Raw genomic sequence first — 22,208 nt, forward strand, 5'->3', positions numbered from 1 at the left:
GGATAAAAATGAGGTAACAAATTCAGTTAAAGCATCAGGTAGTTACATGCTTGGACTTTACCTGCTCAGGTCCCCAATCTGAGAGCCATATGCAGATTATTTTTGTTTTCACAAGAACTTGAAGAAGGTATATTACCTTTTTCCATAAGAGGATACAATTTTATAAATCTTGCTGTTGTCCTTTCTTTTAAGGTTGCTAGGAAGCTCCAAGTACTTAATGCTTGAATGTCCTGTAAACATATTGGTCCTAGAGTCTAGCATATTTGTTTCTTCCTGTTTATTTCTTTGTTTTTCTATTTTTATTTTAATAACCTTATTTTGCATAAGCCTTTTTGGGAAAAAGTGGAACATAAATACATAAATATATATACACACACACACACACTAAAAATACACTATATGTATTGTTAGCAGAGAAGCACACAGATGGTTAAGGTGACAATGAAGAAGAACAGAGTTAGAGCCACTGAGAAAAAGTTTGTCTGTAGTTACCTTAGCTGTAAAAGCCATTGTTAGGTTGGGGTCTCTTAAAAAAAAAAAAAGAAATTAGGTAGATTTTCTTCATCAGGGAATAGAAAAAAAATCTGTTGGCAAATAGAAATATTTTTAGTCCTTCAAACTCCTTTCCAAATGGCTCCTTCATATCATTACAGAGATTTTGCAGCAGACGGTGCTGAGAAGAGGGAAACGTTGAATTCCAATATCAGTGAGCTACAGACTCAGAGCCTGATGGACTTGACCATTCGGAGCAAGTCCCTATCTTGAAATGAAGAGGTCGCATATCCCATGCTGAGTGGACCCCACAGTACCCTCTACATCCCCCCCCACCCAGGTTTAATTAGTCACGGGTCTATAGATTTCCCACTGGAATCTTCCTCTTCCTCCTTTCCCCTCTCTCCCAAGTCTCCCCACCAGCTCTTGACAACACTCAACTGATGTCTGAACGAAGGTGCACAACTCCCATATCCCCTCCGGGGTCACTTCTTGACTCTGGGTTTTCTAAACGACTGAGATTTCCTTTGGTCGCTATACTATGGCCTGCGCTATTCCTCTGGGGAGAATCTTCTCCATTCCTCCTTCCGGCTCTTTCATCATCTGGCTCATTCTCCTTTCTTCTTCAGGACTCAGCTCAGTTTCTCCTAACAACCCAACAACACCTCTCTCTGTCTTCCAGAAGCACCCTCATTGCCATCTGTCTTCTTCATGGGGTTATGAGCTACTTCAGATCAGGGAGTTGGTATTTTCCACTGAATTCCCAAAATACAAATCCTACTGCCCAGAGAAGGTCCCAGGAATGTCTGCTGAAATGAAGTGAACGTGTGCAGCACACTGCTGGAGATACGCTGAGTAAATGCATCTGAAACAGGCCTCACTCATCATATTTTCCACGGACTGAGATGTGGGCCTCAGCAACTCTACTCCTCTTCTTTTGTCCCCTCCTAATTCTTCTACATTTATTAAGTCCTTCCCACTCCTTCCTCTCACTTTTCCTTTCTCTAATTAAACATTCCTTAATCCATTTGGATTTGACTTAGTTTTCAAAGTGAAAGCCAACTGTGCTAAACACAATTTATTAAATGATTTTTTTTTCTTATTCATTTGAGTTATAGCTTTAGCTCTTAAATTCCAATAAATAATAAAATTGGAGGGACCATCTTTTCTACTCTATTGGCCTATTATCACATGAGTTTGTAGTCATTTTATTATACTTACCTGGATATTTGCTTTTTATGATAATTATATTTTCACTAAAAACTATAGAGGTTATTAAAAATATACTTCAGTTCAGTTGCTCAGTCGTGTCTGATTCTTTGCAACCCAATGGACTGCAGCATGCCAGGCTTCCCTGTCCATCACCAACTCCTACAGCTTTCTCAAACTCATGTCCATCGACTTGGTGATGCCATCCAACCATCTCATCCTCTGTCATATCCCCTTCTCCTCCTACCTTCAATCTTTCCCAGCATCAGTCCTTCCATGAATTGGTCTTTTCCAATGAGACAGTTCTTTGCATCAGGTGGCCAAAGTATTGGAGTTTTAGCTTCAGCATCAGTCCTTACAATGAATATTCAGGACTGATTTCCTTTAGGATTGACTTGTTGAATCTCCTTGCAGTCCAAGGGACTATCAACAGTCTTCTCCAATACCACAGTTTAAACCCATCAATTCTTTGGTGTTCAGCTTTCTTTATGGTCCAACTCTCACACCCATACATGACTACTGGAAAAACCATAGCTTTGACTATATGGACCTTTGTTGGCAAAGTCATGTCTCTGCTTTTTAATACACTGTCTAGGTTGGTCATAGCTTTTCTTCCAAGAAGCAAGCATCTTTTAATTTCATGGCTGCAGTCACCATTTGCAGTGATTTTGGAGCCCCCCAAAATAAAGTCTGTTGCTGTTTCCATTGTTTCCCCATCTATTTCCCATGAAGTGATGGGACCACATGTCATGACCTTCATTTTTTTGAATATTGAGTTTTAAGCCAGCTTTTTCACTCTTTTCTTTCACTTTCTGCCATAAGGGTGGTGTCATCTGCATATCTGAGGTTATTGATATTTCTCCCAGCAATCTTGATTTCAGCTTGTGCTTCATCCAGCCCAGTATTTTGCATGATGTACTCTGCATATAAGTTAAATAACCAGGGTGACAATATATAGCTTTGACATACTCGTTTCCCAATTTGGAACCAGTCCATTGTTCCATGTCTGGTTCTAACTGTTGCTTCTTGACCTGCATACAGATTTCTCAGGAGGCAGGTCAGGTGGTCTGAGATTTCCATCACTTGAAGAATTTTCCACAGTTTGTTGTGATCCACACAGTCAAAGGCTTTGGCACAATCAATAAAGCAGAAGTAGATGTTTTTTTGGAACTCTCTTGCTTTTTTGATGATTCAGCGGATGGCGGCAATTTGATCTCTGGTTCCTCTGCTTTTTCTAAATTCAGTTGAACAACTGGAGTTCTCAGTTCACGTACTGTTGAAGCCTGGCTTGGAGAACTTTGAGCATTACTTTGCTAACATAAAGGGCTTCCCTGGTGGCTCAGAGGTTAAAGTGTCTGCCTGCAATGCAGGAGACCTGGGTTCAATCCCTGGGTTGGGAAGATCCCCCTGGAGAAGGAAATGGCAACCCACTCCAGTATTCTTGCCTGGAGAATCCCATGGACAGAGGAGCCTGGTGGGCTACAGTCTACGGGGTCGCAAAGAGTCGGACACGACTGAGTGACTTCACTTTTGCTAACATAAGAGATGAATACAATTGTGCAGTACTTTGAACATTCTTTGGCATTGCCTTTCTTTAGGATTGGAATGAAAACTGACCTTTTCCAGTCCTGTGGCCATTGCTGAGTTTTCCAAATTTGCTGGCATACTGAATGAGGCACTTTCACAGCATCATCTTTTAGGATTTGAAATAGCTTAACTGGAATTCCATCACCTCTTCTAGCTTTGTTCTTAGTGATGCTTCCTAAGGCCCACTTGACTTTGTATTTCAGGATGTCTGGCTCTAGGTGAGTGATCACACCATCGTGGTTATCTGGGTCATTAAGATCTTTTTTGTATAGTTCTGTGTATTCTTGCTACCTCTTCTTAATATCTTCTGCTTCTGTTAGGTCCATACCATTCCTGTCCTTTATTGAGCCCATCTTTGCATGAAACGTTCCCTTGGCATCTCTAATTTTCTTTAAGAGACCTTTAGTCTTCCCCATCCTATTGCTTTCCTCTTTCTTTGCATTGATCACTGAGGAAGGCCTTCTTATCTCCCCTTGCTATTCTTTGGAACTCTGCATTCAGATGGGTATATCTTTCCTTTTCTCCTTTGCCTTTAGCTTCTCTTCTTTTCTCAGCTATTTGTAAGGCCTCCTCAGACAACCATTTTGCTGTGATGCATTTCTTTCTCTTGGGCATGGTCTTGAACATTGCCTCCTGTACAATGTCATGAACCTCCGTCTATAGTTCTTCAGGCACTCTATCAGATCTAATCCTTGAATCTATTTGTCACTTCCACTGTATAATCATAAGGGATTTGATTTAGGTCATACCTGAATGGTCTGTGGTTTCCCCTACTTTCTTAAATTTAAGTCTGAATTTTGCAATAAGGAGTTCATGATCTGAGCCATAGTCAGCTCTTGGTCTTGTTTTTGCTCACTGTATAGAGCTTCTCCATCTTCATCTACAAAGAATATAATCCATCTGATTTTGGTATTGACCAACTGGTGATGTCCATGTGTAGAGTCATCTCGTGTGTTGTTGAAAGAAGGTGTTTGCTGTGACCAGTGCATTCTCTTGGAGAAACTCTGTTAGCCTTTGCCCTGCTTCATTTTGTACTCCAAGGCCAAACTAGCTTGTTACTCCAGGTATCTCTTGACTTCTTACTTTTGCATTCCAGTCCCCTATGATGAAAAGGACATCCTTTTTTGGTGTTAGTTATAGAAGGTCTTGTAGGTCATCATAGAACCCTTCAACTTCAGCCTCTTCGGCATTAGTGGTTGGGGCATAGACTTGGATTACCATGATATGGAATGGTTTGCCTTGGAAATGAACGTAGATCATTCTGTCATTTTTGAGACTGCACCCAAGTACTGCATTCTGGACTCTTTTGTTGACTATGATGGCTACTCCATTTCTCCTAAAGGATTCTTGCCTACAGTAGTAGATATAATGGTTATATGAATTAAATTCATCCATTCCAGTTCATTTTAGTTCACTGATAAAAAACTACAGAGGAATATTTTAAATATTTAAATACACATAAGCAAAGAAAAAATTAAATTACCCTAATGTCACATCCCAGAGATAACCATTGTTCTCATTTTGATGTAAAAAGAATGGTAGCTGACTCTCACTTAACCATATTTCCAGATTAACTAACACCCTCCAGTCCTCTGTAGAATGTGCTGGCTGATGTCCATAGCAGACTGAATGGTCCAGGAGAGCAGCCTATGCGCTGTTCTCAGCATCAGCGGACCGTGCTTAGCAAGAGTCAGGTATGTTTATTTCAACACATTATGCCATGTTCTGTGGTTATTGAAATGGTATGATTATTAAAATACTACATATATGATAAAAAAACAATGAGTATGAAGAGAGTAATTTCTATGAAAGCTAAGGCGAATGCTTTGGGAAGACTCTATGCAAGTGAAAGTCACTCAGTCATTTTTGTCTCCCACCAGGCTCCTGTGTCCATGGTATTCTCCAGGCAAGGGTACTGGAGTGGGTTATCATCCCCTTCTCCAGGGGATCTTCCTGACCCAAGGATCAAACCTAGCCTCCCATACTGTGTGCAGATTCTTTACCATCTGAGCCACCAGGGAAGCCCTATTGGAAAGACTCTATAAAGATACTAAAATACCCCTCTTGAGTTAAGTGTGCATGAGAATTATAAACATTGGCAAGAAATAAAACCTAGCAGTCTATACTCAGCTTGCTGCATCATTCAGCATCTCTAAATTCTTGATCCATTTTAAAGAAACCAATATTTCACATTATTACATTTTTTTGGTGGTTTACATTATTGGTATGTTTAATGCTGCCAAAAGAAAAAGACAATAGACAACTTCAGAAGACTTAAAGTGTCATATATAGAACGAATACTTAGGTCACAGCTTGGCCAATGATTATTTACTTGTTGTAGTTTTAAAAAACATTTCTTTTATAATGACTTTCCTCCTTAACCAGATTTTTCAATTAACCAATCAACAAGCAATGCCTATAGAATTGGTTAAGAGAGCATCTATTATATCCTCAGTCATTTAAAGATGTATAAACATATTGATTTTACATAAATGAGATCATGCTATAAATATTGCTTTATGCCCTTTTATATTGACTATATTGTAGACTTCACTTCAAGTTATTAAAGATCAGAACATTTTTAGTACCTACCTGGCCCCTCCTGTTGAAGTTCTATTTAATGTTTCCTTTTATTAGAGATTTAAAACTATGTACCTTTCTTGTTGTCCTCTTCACAAGACTTACAGAAAACTCGGAGTTAATCTTATGGCAGTTTAGGGTTTCTTACAGATAATCTCCTTTTCTCAATTTTCACATGCCTGTTTTTTAAAAAAAGTTTTTTTCTAAATTTTCATCTTAAAATTGTTTTTTGTTGTCAGCTGGAAGAATCCCTTCTGGCAGATAGAACAAATCAAACACAAACCCCTAATATCCTGTCTCCAAATGTGAGGTTACAGTATGAGTTTGGTTGAGTGAAAGCCCTTTTGCTTTGCCTTGAAGACAATTCCTTACTGTCACCTCTCTGGTCTGACATACCTGGCCAGGGAGCTTATAACTACCTAGAGAGCTTTAAGATGCCTATTGAAATTGCTAATAAGCCCAGGAAATGGCATAAGAGCTTAGCTTTGCATTTTCTGGAAGCCTAAATGTAACCTAGGTACATCTTCTAAAATTATTTTTCTCAGGATTTGGACAGTAAAGAAGGCATAAAATCAAATTAAAGGCACAAACTATTCCTCACCTTCACTGCTACTTGCAACAACTAAAAATAATAATGTGAAGAGGCCTGGACTCATGGGTTAGTTTCACAGCACCTGGACAAAAATAGGAGGTCAAAGGGCCTCATGGGGCTTCCCTGGTGGCTTAGATGGTAAAACATCTGCCTACAGTGTGGGAGACCTGGGTTGTAATCCTGGGTCGGGCAGATCTCCTGGAGAAGGGTATAACTACCCACTCCAGTATTCTTGCCTGAAGAATTCCATGGACAGAGAAGCCTGGCCGCTACAGTCCATGGGGTCGCAGGAGTCGGACACAACTGAGCGACTAACACTTTCACTTTCAAAGGGCCTCATAGGATTCTGGGTTCTTTCTGAACTTTTCAACACCTCCAGGAGCTTTGAGCACTATTTGAAGCTGAAATTTCAATCACGGCTTATATATTCCTCTAGAGTGCACAAGCAGTATGCCTCCTAAAAGAAACTCTCTAGATTTTTATTTATTTTCTAAAATTTGAGATTGAATAAAGAGTACACTTCTCATAGCCAAATAGAGAGAAAAGAGTTCTGGGTATCTTTCAGGAGATGTGAGGTTTTTCACAGGCTCTTTAATCACTAGCTAGTTTATATAACTAGGAATTGTGCAAATCTGCTTCAAGACTACTGCCCCTCAAAAGAGAATAAACAGTCCAGAATGGTTAACATTCTTCAGTATCTCAAACACCTGGAGTATTTGAGGACTCCTCACCAAGGTTCTATGACAACTCCTTTTGGCAAGGTGGTAGAGATCAACAACCAGGCCTATGATCTGGGCATTACTCAACATTTGCTAATGAAAAGCAGTCTGTGCAGCAGCCTCTGGAGAAAAATCCAAAATTACATTGGATTTATCGGTACTGTAAAAAAACCTTCCACTTAAAAACACCCTTAGTCTCCAGTATCATTTAAAACATGATTAGTTTGAAACAAGCTTGATTTTTTCCAAACATTAATGGGGGCACAGCTATTGCCTAAATTTTGGCACACCACAGTTTCACCAACTCACCAACTTAGCACCAGGCTTCGATTTATGTGCAGGGCACTGTACCAAGCACAACGAGTGTTTCCCATGGCAAACGTTATCTAAGAGGCTTTTCCCTTCTGCCTGGTGATTGAATTCAGTTCCAACCTTCATACTCAGACCTCGTACTCAGAGTGACTCAGACTCCAGCTAGGAAAGCTGGCCAGGCAATGGATGAACTTCGTACTTTGGAAGTTAGGTTTTACTTAGTATATTTACATTTATGCTTCATACTTCAGGGATCCTAGAACAGGCTGAGACACACTGGAAAGAAATAGCTGGGGAATTCCAGAGCACCCTTGCAGCATATTGACCTAATTTGAAAACAAGATGTTGCCTACTCTCACTTTCTATCGCAGTTAGCAGAATATGCCACCCCAAAGTATGACTGCAGAAGTTCAAGACGTGCCATTTTCTTGAAAATGCTGTTTTGTTATATTGATTATTTTGAGCTATAGGCACTTGAAAAACAGCAAATGCAGGCCAAGGCATCCTCTGAACTCGCCTTATCTCCCTAGACAGATTCTCTAAAAAGAACTCCAATGTCATAAATCGCTTTCTCAGGAGTTTCATCAGTCAGGGAAGATTGACCCTTATCACAGCAGAGACTAGAAGTAGACACCACACCCAGACACACTTTGTCACAAGCTATCATGCCTCTCATCTATTCTTCTAAGGGCCCATTCATCTTTCCTAAAAATCATTTACTCTCCCCGAAAAGGCCTGCATCCTCTCTCCCCTTTCCCTATTAGGATGATATTTAATTTGAATTCTAAGCCACTTAGAGGAGTTACTCATTTTCCCCTGGGTATCTCACATGTATACATGAGGCATACATGTTAATAAACTTCTGTGTGTTTTCCTCTTGTTAACCTGTCTTCTATTATAGAGTCTCAGCTAAGAACTCAGACAGGTATGGAGAACAATTATTTTTCCTCCTCTACACTATTCATCACAACTCTGGGCATGGGAAAGTGTTATGACACAGCAGACAATGACATTATTTCCTATAAAATTTTATTTATTACATAAAAAATTCTATACATTTGTTAGACTAAAATACAGTTTTCATTATAATTCTGGCAACTGAGTTAGTACACAGAAAACTTAGCATTAGATCAGCACTTTTGTTTCTAGATCATATTTCTGCACAAGGAAACCATTTCAAAGCTCCACTTCATATTGGCTCATTGTACTCTGAAGCCAGACGGAATTCCATCCAATTCAGAGCTCTTGGAAGTTAATTTCCCAGCAAGTTTTGATAACTCCAGAAAGTTAATTGCTTAATATACATATTTTTTAAGTCCTCTGAGAGCACAACCCTCTGTAAAGTCTATACTGTGTCAAGAAGGACAGCCACAAATACCACAGGGCTACGGCCGTGTCCGTGGGGCATGCTCAAGCACCTACGTGTTTATTTCCCCACCTGAATACAGTGTAGTGGCACTGTAATAAGGAAATATAATAAGGGAGGAAAAACCCTCAAAATAATGCTAAGGTAAAAGATACCAAACCAGGGAATTCATGGAAGCCGTAACTGTGATCCTACAGTTTGTAGTGGACAAAGACCAAACGTGATACAAAAATTCATCGTGACACTATGAAATAGGAATGCAAATGGCAAAACAAAACCAAAAACAAAAAAGGCATCAGATTGAGAAATATGTGGCACCACAGCATACTTCTCATGGTGGATCACAAAGCAGTGAGACACTGAATCACACCGATGGGCCCGTTTTGCTCAAATCACCCCATACACTGGACAGGATCTGACAGTGGACGTGAGGCTCAGAGTAGGTCCCCTGCACTGACTGATCTTTCAAACTCTGCTGCTTTATTCTAGGAGACTGTTCTAACTCAGGAGTTCAGGAAGGCTTGCTACAAAGTTCTTTGCTGGACCTCGGGTCTTCAGAAGATATGCTTTTGTCTTTGGTTGTTTTCCCAGAGCCCCTGTCATTGTTAGGTGGCCTCCACACTTTTCTCCCCTCTCTTTTGTTAGTTGTACAAACCAAACCAGCCAACAGCCCACTGAATTAATTTCATCGGGTATAAGATCTACCAGACATGCACTCAGTGATCAAGGATATTCTGACACAATATAACTGAAACTTCATTATGGGCTCCCAGCTTCTTTTATAGGATGGAAGAAATCAAGAAAACCTCAACAAACATCATAGTCTAGTAGTACTAATGCGACATAATGGAAGAAAGGTAACTTTCTCCCTCTGATGTCTTTGAAAATCAAAATTAGCCAAAACAAGAGGGCCAGAAAGCTCTGAGAACAACTAGTAGAACCCAGAGGATGGGAAAAATGTACTCAGCAGTCTCTGTCTTCAATCATCAGTTCCAAAGCTATCCTAGCATTGTTTCATTCCTCTAAACTACTTCAAACAATTTTTGAAAAAAATTCTGGCCTAATGATCAGCATGGTAAATGATGGAAGTGCTCACATTTTCTAGTGGCAGGTAGAATGGTCTGCAGGATGCTGGTAGGAAGTTCACTCCAGTCCTGTGCCCATTCATTTTCCTCAAGTCTTCTCAATGCTTAATCACATAGGATGGTTTAACACATCTTCCTCAAAAAATAACTAACTCCAATTTCTGAGTTGATGAGATGGGTGGATCAGATTCCTAGGTGAATATCAGGACATTCCCCCTTTAGGTCACACACTTGTATGACAAAAAGGCGTTCCACCCAATATGGGAACTTCCATCTGTGGTCTCTCTCTTCACTATTGTGGAAGTTTCAGTAGAACTCTTCTAGGGGTATGGGGTGGGAAAGGGAGCTGACTTCTTTTTTAGCTTTTGGCTGCACCCCAGGCAAGTGGGACCTTAGATCCCCAACCAGGGATCAGACCCAGGGCCCTTGCGTTGGAAATGCAGAGTCTTAACCACTGGGCAATTGGCAAAGTCCCTGATTTCTATTTTCTTCACCAGTCAGTTGTGACATTTCCATTGCTATCTTCAGCTTGAAAACACAGGTAATATTTGATGTCTGACTGTAAGTCATGACCACGGGAATCAAATCTTAGAATAACTTCAGACTCTTTTAAGGATGTCTTCCTGCTTTTTCAAGGGCCCAGAGGACCCTCCAGCACTCTTAATAGTAAGGGGGTGAAGTGGAAGTTGCTCAGTCATGTCCAACTCTTTGCGACCCCATGGACTATTCAGTCCGTGGAATTCTCGAGGCTAGTATACTGGAGTGGGTAGCCTTTCCTTCTCTAGGGGATCTTCCCAACCCAGGGATCAATCCCAGGTCTCCCTCATTGCAGGTGGATTCTTTACCAGCTGAACCACAAGGGAAGCCTAAGAATACTGGAGTGGGTAGCCTATATCCCTTTTCCAGGGGATCCTCCTGATCCAGGAATCAAATCGGGATCTCCTGCATTGCAGGCAGATTCCTTACCAACTGAGCTATCATGGTAGCCCGAGGGGGTAAATGTGAAGAAATTCTAAAGAAGGAAGGTGAAGTGAATGTGGGCAGTAGAAGCACAGTCCCATTGGCAGTGGTCCAAGGTGGCTCTAGTGGTGACTGAAAACCACTCAAAATGGGAGGAAACACCTCCCCCTGCCCCCCGATTTAATGCTTGGAGAAAAGCAACCTCTGAATTTCTCCCCTCAGCATCTGCCACTAAAAATTGTTGTCAGCTATGAACTACAGTGAGGTTGCTAATTTATCGTCTTCAAATGTTCTCAGTCATGTTGACTGAGATCTATTTTTAGACAGAGATCTACTGTTAACACTATGACATAAATGTCACATCTGAGCGACAATGTTAAAGAATCTAGTGTTTTGGTAGATGGATAATTATAGAGATTCCCTATTTATTTCCTTTTGGATTTTCTTGTCCATTGTAAATAATTTGGTACCTTGCCAAAAATTCATCCCAGGACACAGACATCCTCACACATTCAAAGAAGGAAATCTTGGAAATTCAGTGTTGATCGTCCTGTTTTTCATTCACATTGGTGTGATTTTTACTTTCAAAGCTGGTACTAAATTAAAGTTTTCAAGCTATAAAAAAAAATGAGTCCAGACAACAAGGTCCTACTGTATCAGAGAACTATATTCAGTATCCTATGATAAACCATAATGGAAAATAATTTTTAAAAATATTTCTATCTGAATCCCTTTATTGTATAGCAGAAATTAACACAACATTGTAAATCAACTATACTTCAATTAAAAAAAGGATGATTCCATGTCTGAAATTGGTAAGTACCAATATTCATAGGTAGGCTATGAGACTTTGAGAGAAAGATAGTTCATTCCTTCCATAAGCTTCTCAAAGGGCCCCTTGGTCCCTGCAAAAGATTACAAACCTGCTTTTGAGCGCGTGCGTGCCAAGTCACTTCAGTCGTGTGCGACTCTTTGCGACCCTATGGACCATAGCCCACCAAGCTCCTCTGTCCATGGGATTCTGCAGGCAAGAATAACTGGAGTGGGTTGCCGTGCCCTCCTCCAGGGGATCTTCCCAATGCAGGGATCAAACTCGTGTCTCTCATGTCTACCTGTATTGGCAGGCGGGTTCCTTACCTCTAGTGCCACCTGGGAAGCCCCTTGCTTTTGAATATCAAATATTAAATTCATGTCTTAGCAAATAAAAGTGAGAGATTTCTGAAACATTTGGAAATTACAACTCTTTGATGTTCAGCTAGATCTTGACTAGACTATGAGTTACTTGAATGCTTTACTATTCTGAATTCCCTGGTCTACAGTGTTATTTCTCAGGAAATCATTCATGCTGTAAAACTGAGTATCAAAACTGAATAAAATAGCCTAATATTTGGGTCCCTAACAACTGCATATCTTTTTTTAACAAATTTACTAATGAATTCCTTTAGAAAATACCAAACTTAAATCCTTCTTATCTAATTTAGAAAAGTGATAACTGTTCCTGTGATATTGAAATGGAAGCACAATTTGTCTTTTTTTACACATATAAAAAGGATATGGGGAGGAAGAGAGGGTACTGCAGTATTTCCATAGAAAAGGTTTTCCACAGAAATTCTCAAGTTTAAAAACTTTGTATTGAAGTTTTTTATAAGAAAGACATCTTCAAAGATTTAAATATTGGATTAAAATTTCCCTCTTAATTAAAACTTGGGAGAATAAGAATTTGACTCAAATATATGAAACATGAAGGGGGAAAACACGCTATTTAAAATTTTTAAGTGTATACAACATGCTTTTTATTTTGTTTTCTAAGTTTGCCAGCTTTATATTTTTTCTTGGCACATTCAAGCATTCTGCTTTTTCACAATTTGGGCTGTGTGCCATGAAAAAGATGAGCTAATTCTAAAAGCAGCCACTGTCTATGAAGAAAGACTACTTTTCAAATGGGCCATCATGTATTCCTTAGTACAGAAAGATACATGAATATGCATTTAAAGCAAAAGGCATTCTACATTGTGAATATATAATACACAAAGCTCTGCTTTATGCATTTGCTTATGAACTCACAATTTTCTAATATATATCCACAGACCACATCTTAACAACTCTAGGCAAGCCATTATAGTGCACTTTTCATTTGTCAGATGGAATATATGAAGAGAATACAGAAATTAACTGTGGCAGGTACACTGATAAGTCTTCACACTCTGGGGATTTCATTTTTATTTTTTTAAGTAACAGTAAAAAAAGAAGAAAAAAGCAGTAGAAAACTTACTGAAAGGTGAAAACTTATAAAGACCTTTCTGAAGGAAACATTTCAGAGGTTATGTTAAGGCTATTGGAAACTCCAAAAATTCAAGTGAGGTTACTGATCAAAAATAAAATAAAACATGCAGGTCACCATAACCATCAGCTCTAGGTTTGGGAATGACCCCAGAATTCTACACTGAAGGCTTTTCAGTGGTCTTTATTAGCTAGTAGTGGGCTGGGTGGAAACGGTCTGGGCCTTAGGGGCATTAATACGGCCTCATGAATATTTGGTGCCTGTAGTAAGGGAGAGGGTGGGAGGAGCCTTACTCTGGTTTCAAGCGTTTTAGGACCACAATACAAGAAGGAGTCATCTCCTCACTACCCTCTAGTGGGGTGAAATCCTGAAACTGCCCTGGAAGATAACAGAGCCCTTCGCAGACCAAGATCAGTGGTATTGGGAACTGGCAGTTTAATGCCTTTCGCTGAAAAAAGAAAAAAATAAGAGAAAGCATCTGTACAAAGGGAAAACTTATTTGCCACATAACTTTTAAATAGACTCAGTGAGTGCCCCCTCCTCAACCATAATGGAAAAAGTTGAGGGACAAACATACAGTTAAGCTACTTAAACTGCAGTAACTTAGGACTTAATTATGCAATAGGATAGGATAAAAGCTCTAATCCTTAAACATTAAACACTGCATTAAATGGTTTAAAGGAACAACCTGCTTTGAGCTGTGCTCATCCTTGCAAGGATTATACAATCTCAGTGCTCTAGCTAAATTCCTAATGTTTACCTAATGTACTGGTAAGCCTCCCATAGAAGATGGGTCTCTCGGATTTATACTGAAATATAACCTTTTCCCTTCCCTATCATATACAGCAGAGCTTAATCTTCAGGCAGGAGCCCAGAAAGTCTGAATCAGGCACCAGAGCCTGAATTTTCCGATGGCAGCAACAAGTATGATTCTCTTCTCACTGTGATTACCCTTGACGAGACAGGACGCTCACTACAACTCTGGAAATAGGTGTCCTGAACATGCTTTTGAAGCTTTACCACAGAAAAAGACAAAAACCGCAACACAGAGTCAGTGGTTTATAACAGTATTCAGGTAACCACATTTCACAGGTAATTTTTGTTCTTCCTCTATTCTTCTCACTTGGGCAGAGAGGGAGGCAGGGAGCAAATAGCAGTGAGGCAGCCCAGGGCCAGCTGAGGAATGACTCATGATGAATGAAAGCGGCAGCAGGACTATCCAAACATAACCTCAAAACATTCAAACGTTGCTAAAAAGCCTCTGTGAGTCTTTCTAAAATGCCTCAAGGAATGAAGCTCACGAGAGAGTGATATTCTATAAATCAAATATCTCTCTGTGTGTGCCCGTGTAATATTATGCCTGTGCATAATAATATATGCACATCTGCATATATCTACCTGGATGGCACACACATTGACTGCAGGGGAAACAGGCTGGCAATTAATCTGGAACACAAATGACATGGTTACACATAGATCATAATTTCTAAACACAATGTTAGTAGAACAAAATTTATTTGTAAAACAGGACCTGTTATATAAAATGGCACACAATCCAGTTATACAAAAATACAAAATTTCTTTCTGATTACAGTTCTAGTTGCAAATGATAATTAGAAAGCATTCCTGGTGGCTTCCAAATAGCTGAGATTGCGAGCATACGGAACAGGGAGCAGCAAGAGTCCATGGTGCTGGGATGTCCAAGTGAGCAGAACCTAATTTCCAAATGCAAGACTTCCAGCAGGTCACTTTGGAGGGACACCTCCTAAAATAACTAGCGTCTGGAATGTCTTCTGTTTTGATACCCATCTTCTAGACTTTTGCCAATCCTAAATTTAGTTCCCAATGTTTCTTAATGTCCATAATCTGTGTGGCTATGAAACAGAAGGTATGCTAAATTTTCTTACATGATTTGCTCTCTCACCTATTTGGATGATTAGTTACATGATTATATTTATTCCATTTCAAATGATATAAAAGAGCACAATGATACCATTTAGTGACATCAGATGTTAGATGTTAAATTCTGGAGAATTATTGTTTCAAATTAGCTACTCTCATAATTTTCTTTTCCGTGATCTTGCCAAGACATGAGCTCTTGTTTCCTTTTTTTTTTTTTTAATTCCAGACTCTTATTGCAAATATTCTGAAAAATCAGAAATATTACATGAGCTTTGAAAAGAAACCAAGGCATTTAGCAAATTTTAGCCTAGCTAAAGAACACGGATACTTAAAAAAAAAGTACAATTTACCTTTTGCAGCAATTTAAAGGTCCAACCCTTTGAAAGGAAGCACATTAGCAAACAGCTGCTTATTAAGCCCTAGTGACATTAATTGTATGTATTTCCATAATACCGGTCTAATTCATTTTCTAATTCTGGTAGGAGGCAATGCTTTCTTTCAAAAGATTCTCCTTCCATGGAATGATAAAATGCTGAGGCTTTTCTTTTTTTATTTTGTACAGAGCCTGTATTTAGTGCAATAAGTTTAAAAAATCTGCTCTGAAATATTTACTTTACATTAACAAAAATAGCTTTTTTTAAAAAAATTGTAACAAAAAGGAGTTATCGCATAAACAGATCATGAATTATTCTTAGCAAATTACACTTTTTTTTCTTAAAGCATTCACCATTACAATAAGCAGAACAATGGAATATTAGCCATTCATATCTGGTAAGCTTCAGGAATTAAAAAACCCCCCAAAACCCAAAACCCATCCCCAAACACAAAGAACGTTCAACACTTGAGGATCAAAACGTTAACCAATTCTTCAGTTAAACATTATAGAATTCTGGATACTTAATGAATTGCCAAGAAGAGGAGCACCTGCCAGTATGTTTTTAAGATTTTACAGCAAGCATTTGAATAAAATGGCCGTTTAGCTCTAAGCCACTAGGGTTCCTCTGAAGCAGAAGCCCAAGCACCGGAATTTTCAATGCGTTGTGTTCCATGTGTCTCTCCCTTTTTTATTCCTCCCAGCATTATTTACTCTGCAAACCGATACACAGAAACTTAAAGGCTAAACTTGCTGGGTGCCCCAGCTTCCTTTCAAATCAGGCACACGAATGTGTGGAGGATGCTACTAACATCAAAAGAAAGAAAGACAAAATGTAAGAAAAAAGTTTGCATAAGAAAGATTATCTACCCTTTTCTTTTTTACCTACTCTCTTTATAGAAGCATTAGGGTAAACTACAAATACCTGAGGAGTTGGTTACTTTTTAATGTTGGCTGACAAATGCATGAGCTATTATGAAAATTCCCAAATTGGGTCCACTTGTATGTTTCTAAAAGGAAAATGACATGGCTTCTTTGATTGGGGAAAACTGATTGGAGGAAGTCCTTATTAACCTGAAAGCATATGCCTAGTCTCGTCCCACTAGGACTTATGCATCAGTAAAATAAGGTCTTGATTTTATGCACACAACAGGGAAATCACCCCTGAATAAACTTTAGACAGAGGATTCAGTACAATAATTTTACCTAATTTAAATAATTAAAGTTAAAATCTCCTCTAAGTTATTAAAAATGTTAATCAGATATGAATCTTAACATTTCCATTAAGACAATTACAATTGAAAACATTAAATGATGGCAGTTGCCTTGTAAAAGCCACCCGTATGAAAGGAGTACATGTTTGACAAAAATAAGCATAAAAAAGGTATTAAATCCCTGTTCCTTTTCTCTGATTTTGGCTGATTATGTGTGTGTGTGTATATACGTATACATATATATACACACATACATATACATATATACACACACCCACACACACAAATACATAGTTATGTGTATATATTGTTTTGGAATGTCAATGGGTTCCATAACGATCAGCTAGGTTCAAGCAGAACTTGCTCCCGAAGCCTAGAAAACAAAGTCATACAGAGTATAATCTTAGACAGTTATCATTAAAAGGAGATCATGAATGATGTTACAAATACACAGATGGTCACAAATGGCAATAAAGCAAAATGGATTGAGAATCCTTCTCCCTTGAACCTAAATTCCAAGGGCTGAAATTCCTATTGAAATTCACATTTCCCTCTGGGTCATCTTTAAGATAGGCAGAGAATTCATCTCTAGTTTACACTGCTCTAGTGCCCAGGTTTTTCTCTCCATTTTCTCTATAAGTTTCTCCTGTATGACAAAAAGCAGAAGGCCAGAATATCTTTTTCTTAAACCTCATCATATTTGGTAAATTTTTCTAAAATAATTTTCAAAGATTTATAGAAAGACCTTACAAACCTTCAACGTTTCCTTAACTAGTGAGGCTCTCTCTCAAGTCTAAGAGGTAAATTGGAAGTAAAGGTCTGTCTAGTCAAGGCTATGGTTTTTCCAGTGGTCATGTATGGATGTGACAGTTGGACTGTGAAGAAAGCTGAGTGCTGAAGAATTGATGCTTTTGAACTGTGGTGTTGGAGAAGACTCTTGACAGTCCCTTGGACTGGAAGGAGGTCCACCCAGTCCATCCTAAAGGAGATCAGTCCTGGGTGTTCATTGGAAGGACTGATGCTAACGCTGAAACTCCAATACTTTGGCCACCTCATGCGAAGAGTTGACTCATTGGAAAAGACCCTGATGCTGGGAGGGATTGGGGGCAAGAGGAGAAGGGGATGACAGAGGATGAGATGGCTGGATGGCATCACGGACTCGATGGACATGAGTTTGAGTGAACTCCGGGAGTTGGTGATGGAGAGGGAGGCCTGGCATGCTGCGATTCACGGGGTTGCAAAGATTCGGACACACTGAGCGACTGAACTGAACTGAACTGATATTTAGTTCAGTGATTCCCCTGTCAAAAGTAAATATTTAAATCTTAGATTTCTGCATATTATTTTATAGACTAAAAAACCCTCTTATATTAAACTATTGCATTAAAGAGAAAGACAGTGAACTTGAACAGCAGTGTTTCTATAAATGATGGTCTGTTAACAGAACTTTCATCTAAGGGAACAACATGTGAATTAAACCAAGCAAATACAAACAAGCAATCCTAAATTCAACCAAGCCCAAAACTATAGGAGGGAATTTCTCAGATAATTCTTTAGGGACATACACAAGATGCTGATGGTAGTTGGGGTCAACTCTTATCATGCATACTACAAAAGAAGAGAAGAAGTAGAGGTGCTGATGAAAGATTTAAAAGTTAAAAGATTTAACTATGCTGTGAACAACAATTCACACTTCTCTCACAGGGACTTTTTGAACCACTTAAAATATCATTCTTACAGATCAAATGCTACAGTGTACAAAGCACCAGAAAAACAAGGCACATAAAAGATGTATTTGGATACATAGCAGAGAGCTTTTTCATTAATCTGCAAGCAACGAACCAGTGAACAACATAAAATAAAGGCAGAATGAAGAGTTTAATGCAGTTTCTGAATTAAGGGATATTAATTCAAAACTGAAACTAATATTAAGGGGAAAAAACCCTTTCTACATTTTTGGCTTCTAGTAGAATGCCACATAATGCAGGCAGTTCTCCTAGTACTAATGCCTATGAATGAGGGGTCTAGGTAAGAGAAGATACATTTGCATTCTGGTATGCCACAAGTCAGCTATCTTTCCCCCAAGAATAATACAGAAATACCTGCTAGCTCATGGTCAGAGTAGCTAGCGCTAAACTTCTAATTATTTCTCCCTTTCTTTAAACACTTATCACTGAAGAATGATTTAATGTAAGCTTCAACTGCTGATAAGAGAGAAAAGAGGGGAGAGTTTACATTTTAAGACGGTATGTGTCTTTTAAAAGTTTTAGGTTTGAAACCTTATTTTCTGAACAATTAGGACAACCAAGCAGTGGCAAGAAGGAAGCCTTCCTCTTTTTTTCAGACCACCTTGGAGTTGGCAGCATTTTCACTTCAACCCCCTCAGGCTATGTGAAGTAAAGGGGATGCAGAAAGAAAGGGTAGGAAGGTGAGGTTTCTCATAGGAGAAACTGGTGATTAGCGTCCCTTCCCTGTTCATCTAGTTCTGGCTGATGCACACTTAAAACTAAGAGTTTATATGGCCATTCTAGATCTTTTTAATTATGATTAGAGCAACCTGTGCCTTGGGACTATAAGTGTTGAAGTTTTGATTTTACCCTCATCAATGCTATTAAGAGCAACACCGAAACAGGCAACAGATGGGGTTATAGAGAAGAGTTTATGTCTAAACATTCTGCGAGGTTTTAATGCAGGTTGACTATGCAATTATTTTGTATAAACATGTACCTCTGCCATGAACCCATCTCCTCTATTCCTACATACGTAAATGGACTTGTTTTAAACTATCTATTTCTTAAATTAGAGACTTATAATTCAAACCATTTATTAACGTATAAAGAAGAAAGACAAAAGAATCCTTACCTTACCTTTCTTGGGACATTATATGCAATTGGAAGGCATGTTATTTTAAATTAACTGTTTTAAGGATGTATGCAATTATATAATATTTTGAAATAAACATGCTATTTAAGAAGAATACATTTGTAATACAAGCAGTAATTAGACCAATATAGCTAAAGACATCTGTCATTATGCAGCCGTAAGAATATGTGTTGGAAAAGCTACTCAGGATTCTCTTTCACTGGTTAACTTAAAGTTGTTTTTTTCAAATGAAAAGAGATAATTTATCTTTCTCACAATTAAGCTGAGGCTGGAGAAGACCAGATTGTCTTACTGAGAGGGAATGTGGGTGTGGATGGAAATAGCCTTGTTTGCTACTGAAAAATCGCTTAAGAAACAAAGAAAGTACAGTCCAGGCAACAGAAGAAAAAGTCAGCAAAGGGGAGAAGACAGCAACATAAACCAATATTAAAAAGAGGAGAAATATGAATTTCAGCAAGTTGAAAGGAATTGCTATCACCACTTCTAAAATGATAAGTATTAAACTGTCAGTTCAAGTGCACAACCAAATGTTCAGTCCCATGAAAACTAAACTCTGATAGCTAAAAACAAAAAAATGGAAACTGCCAAGTTCACCTCAGGGACAAAGAGATCCCCAACCCCCGCCATGAACACTGTTCCTTTCAGCTTACTTTTACAGAGGGCGGCCTCAGCTGAGACAAGAATTCCGCCATCCAAGTGATGGGTAAACACACAAACAGAAAGAGCAGCATGTCCTGCGTGATACAGATCACAACAGCTTCTCCTGAACAAGCGCAGTCAGTGAAGAGAGAGAGAGAGAGGAAGAGAAAGTGAAACTCCTGGAGGGCAGCTGCCCCCTCGTCACCACCTACCATCGGTTTTAGCTCTCTGGCATCAGCAACGCCTCCCTTACCAGCTTCCTTCATTGCTTTCCTACTGTTTTCCACAAACTCCTGAAAAACAGGAACCAGATTACATAAATTCTTAGGTCCTTTCAGACTTTAGACAGTAGATGATTTCTAAAGAATATTGACATGTTTGACTCAGTAATGGTAGACGGATGGCCTAAAAAAAACCAGCAATAAATAATGTTTGGTACCATACACAAGAATGGCTCAGTTTGAGGGTACGGACTGCAAGCTGTTGATATAAAATCTTTTTTCCCACCATTCCTCGTGACAATCTTACTTAGACTCAAAGAGATGTTTAGTTATCTGGAAGAGAAAATAACTCTTGTTTTTTAGAAAAGACTATTTTCTCACCCTTAGAATTTTGTTTTCTTATTTTACTTTTTTCCATATCAAGGCTAAATAAATGAAACAAGAACATTTTATTCCATTAAGCCCCCTCTTTAAAATAACCCTAGGAGGTAAAAGAAAGCATTCACACTACTTAGTATACTATTTTTACCAAGGCATAAAGGTCACAAAGAGTCGGACACGACTGAGCGACTGAACTGAACTGAACTGAAATAAGCTACTTAAAAAAAATTGTCTATATATGGCTTTGAAATTATTCTATAAAGTAGGAAGACAGGGAGTAACAACCAGAAACAGCTGGTCAGAAGCAGTTAAAATGGGATTATGCCCCAAAGGAAACATTTCTATCCTGTCAAAGTTTATGGAGTACTTCCTCATTCAATATCCTCATCATTCTTATAGACAAAACTAAAATGAGAAAAACTGTATTTTTTACTCCATTTTTCATCAGTGGCTTAAAGAACAAAACAAACGCCTCCTTCTAAATGCCTTAATCACAAGAGAGATGCAGTGCTCTTAAGTCAAGTTCAATGATGAGAATAATCAGTTAGGATTATAATTGAGATTATAAAAATGCCAAAAATGTAGCTGGTGATGTTCTTAGTAACAGAGATAATGAGTACCAAATAGGTCAGTTGAATCATTTAGAATTTTTGAAATTGAAAAAAAATCTAGCTTATTTATTAATACATTTATTTTAGATTTAACTGGGTAAACCATATTACTGGAAGATGTTTTGTTATTTCAGTGTCTAATGTTTAATCTTCAATACTATTCATTCTTAAGATAGGAATATTTCACAGATTAATAGCAAAGTATCATTAACAATATCTTTAATTTGGGAGCATTTAACATAGATCCTAGTATTTAAATCATTTTAATATGGTTTCCAAATTTTTTAAAACATTTAACTGAGGTTCTAATATAGGGAAGCTGTAGAGGCTATGTAACTATAAAGACTATGTTATCTTTGTAAAGGTTTGGATCTTGACTAATGGAAAACAATACAATCTACCAGTCATGGGTCTGATAATCTGTATTCATTACAAAACATCTTCAATTTGGCTTGGCATACCTAGGATAAAGAGTTTTAACAGGTTGACAGCAATAATATTTAGAAAAGTGGTGGATGGAGAAATACAGGTAGGCACTACAACCCGGGAAATAAACCTTTTTGTCTTTGAATCCTGATTCAGAAAAGGCACTTAGAACGTGAGCGGTCCAACATTGCAGTTTCAAGGGCTAAAAACGCCTATGTAAGTTCATCTAACTGCAGAGACGAGGAGAGCAGAAGGGAGCAATGTGCACTCAGGACTCTTAGTGGGATACTGCTCTAGCTAGGCAGATTGAAATGGTCTCATTCTTGCCAAAAGGGTCTTCTTCCCTGACTTCCCCAAGACTAGCCTCATTCATGA

The 22,208-nt window shown here is 38.6% G+C and overlaps 1 protein-coding gene across 4 annotated transcripts in view; it reads right to left on the bottom strand.

Annotated features, from left to right (window-relative positions):
- Positions 1-22,208, bottom strand: part of SLC44A1 (solute carrier family 44 member 1) — a 231,099-nt gene that overhangs the window by 35,955 nt on the left and 172,936 nt on the right. Inside the window, exons 15-16 of one of the 4 annotated variants that reach the window (XM_070375175.1) lie at positions 20,407-20,487; positions 14,680-17,045 (exon numbers count right to left, since the gene is read on the bottom strand). In XM_070375175.1, the coding sequence (XP_070231276.1) occupies positions 17,022-17,045; positions 20,407-20,487 (105 nt within the window). In that variant the 3' untranslated portion in view covers positions 14,680-17,021. Of the gene's footprint in view, positions 1-14,679; positions 17,974-19,654; positions 20,488-22,208 lie in introns of those variants that run through there. The other 3 variants (XM_070375177.1, XM_070375176.1, XM_070375178.1) reach the window with 3 other exon arrangements.

Source organism: Bos mutus, chromosome 8 (genome assembly GCF_027580195.1).
Source record: "Bos mutus isolate GX-2022 chromosome 8, NWIPB_WYAK_1.1, whole genome shotgun sequence".
Taxonomy (NCBI): Eukaryota; Metazoa; Chordata; class Mammalia; order Artiodactyla; family Bovidae; genus Bos; species Bos mutus.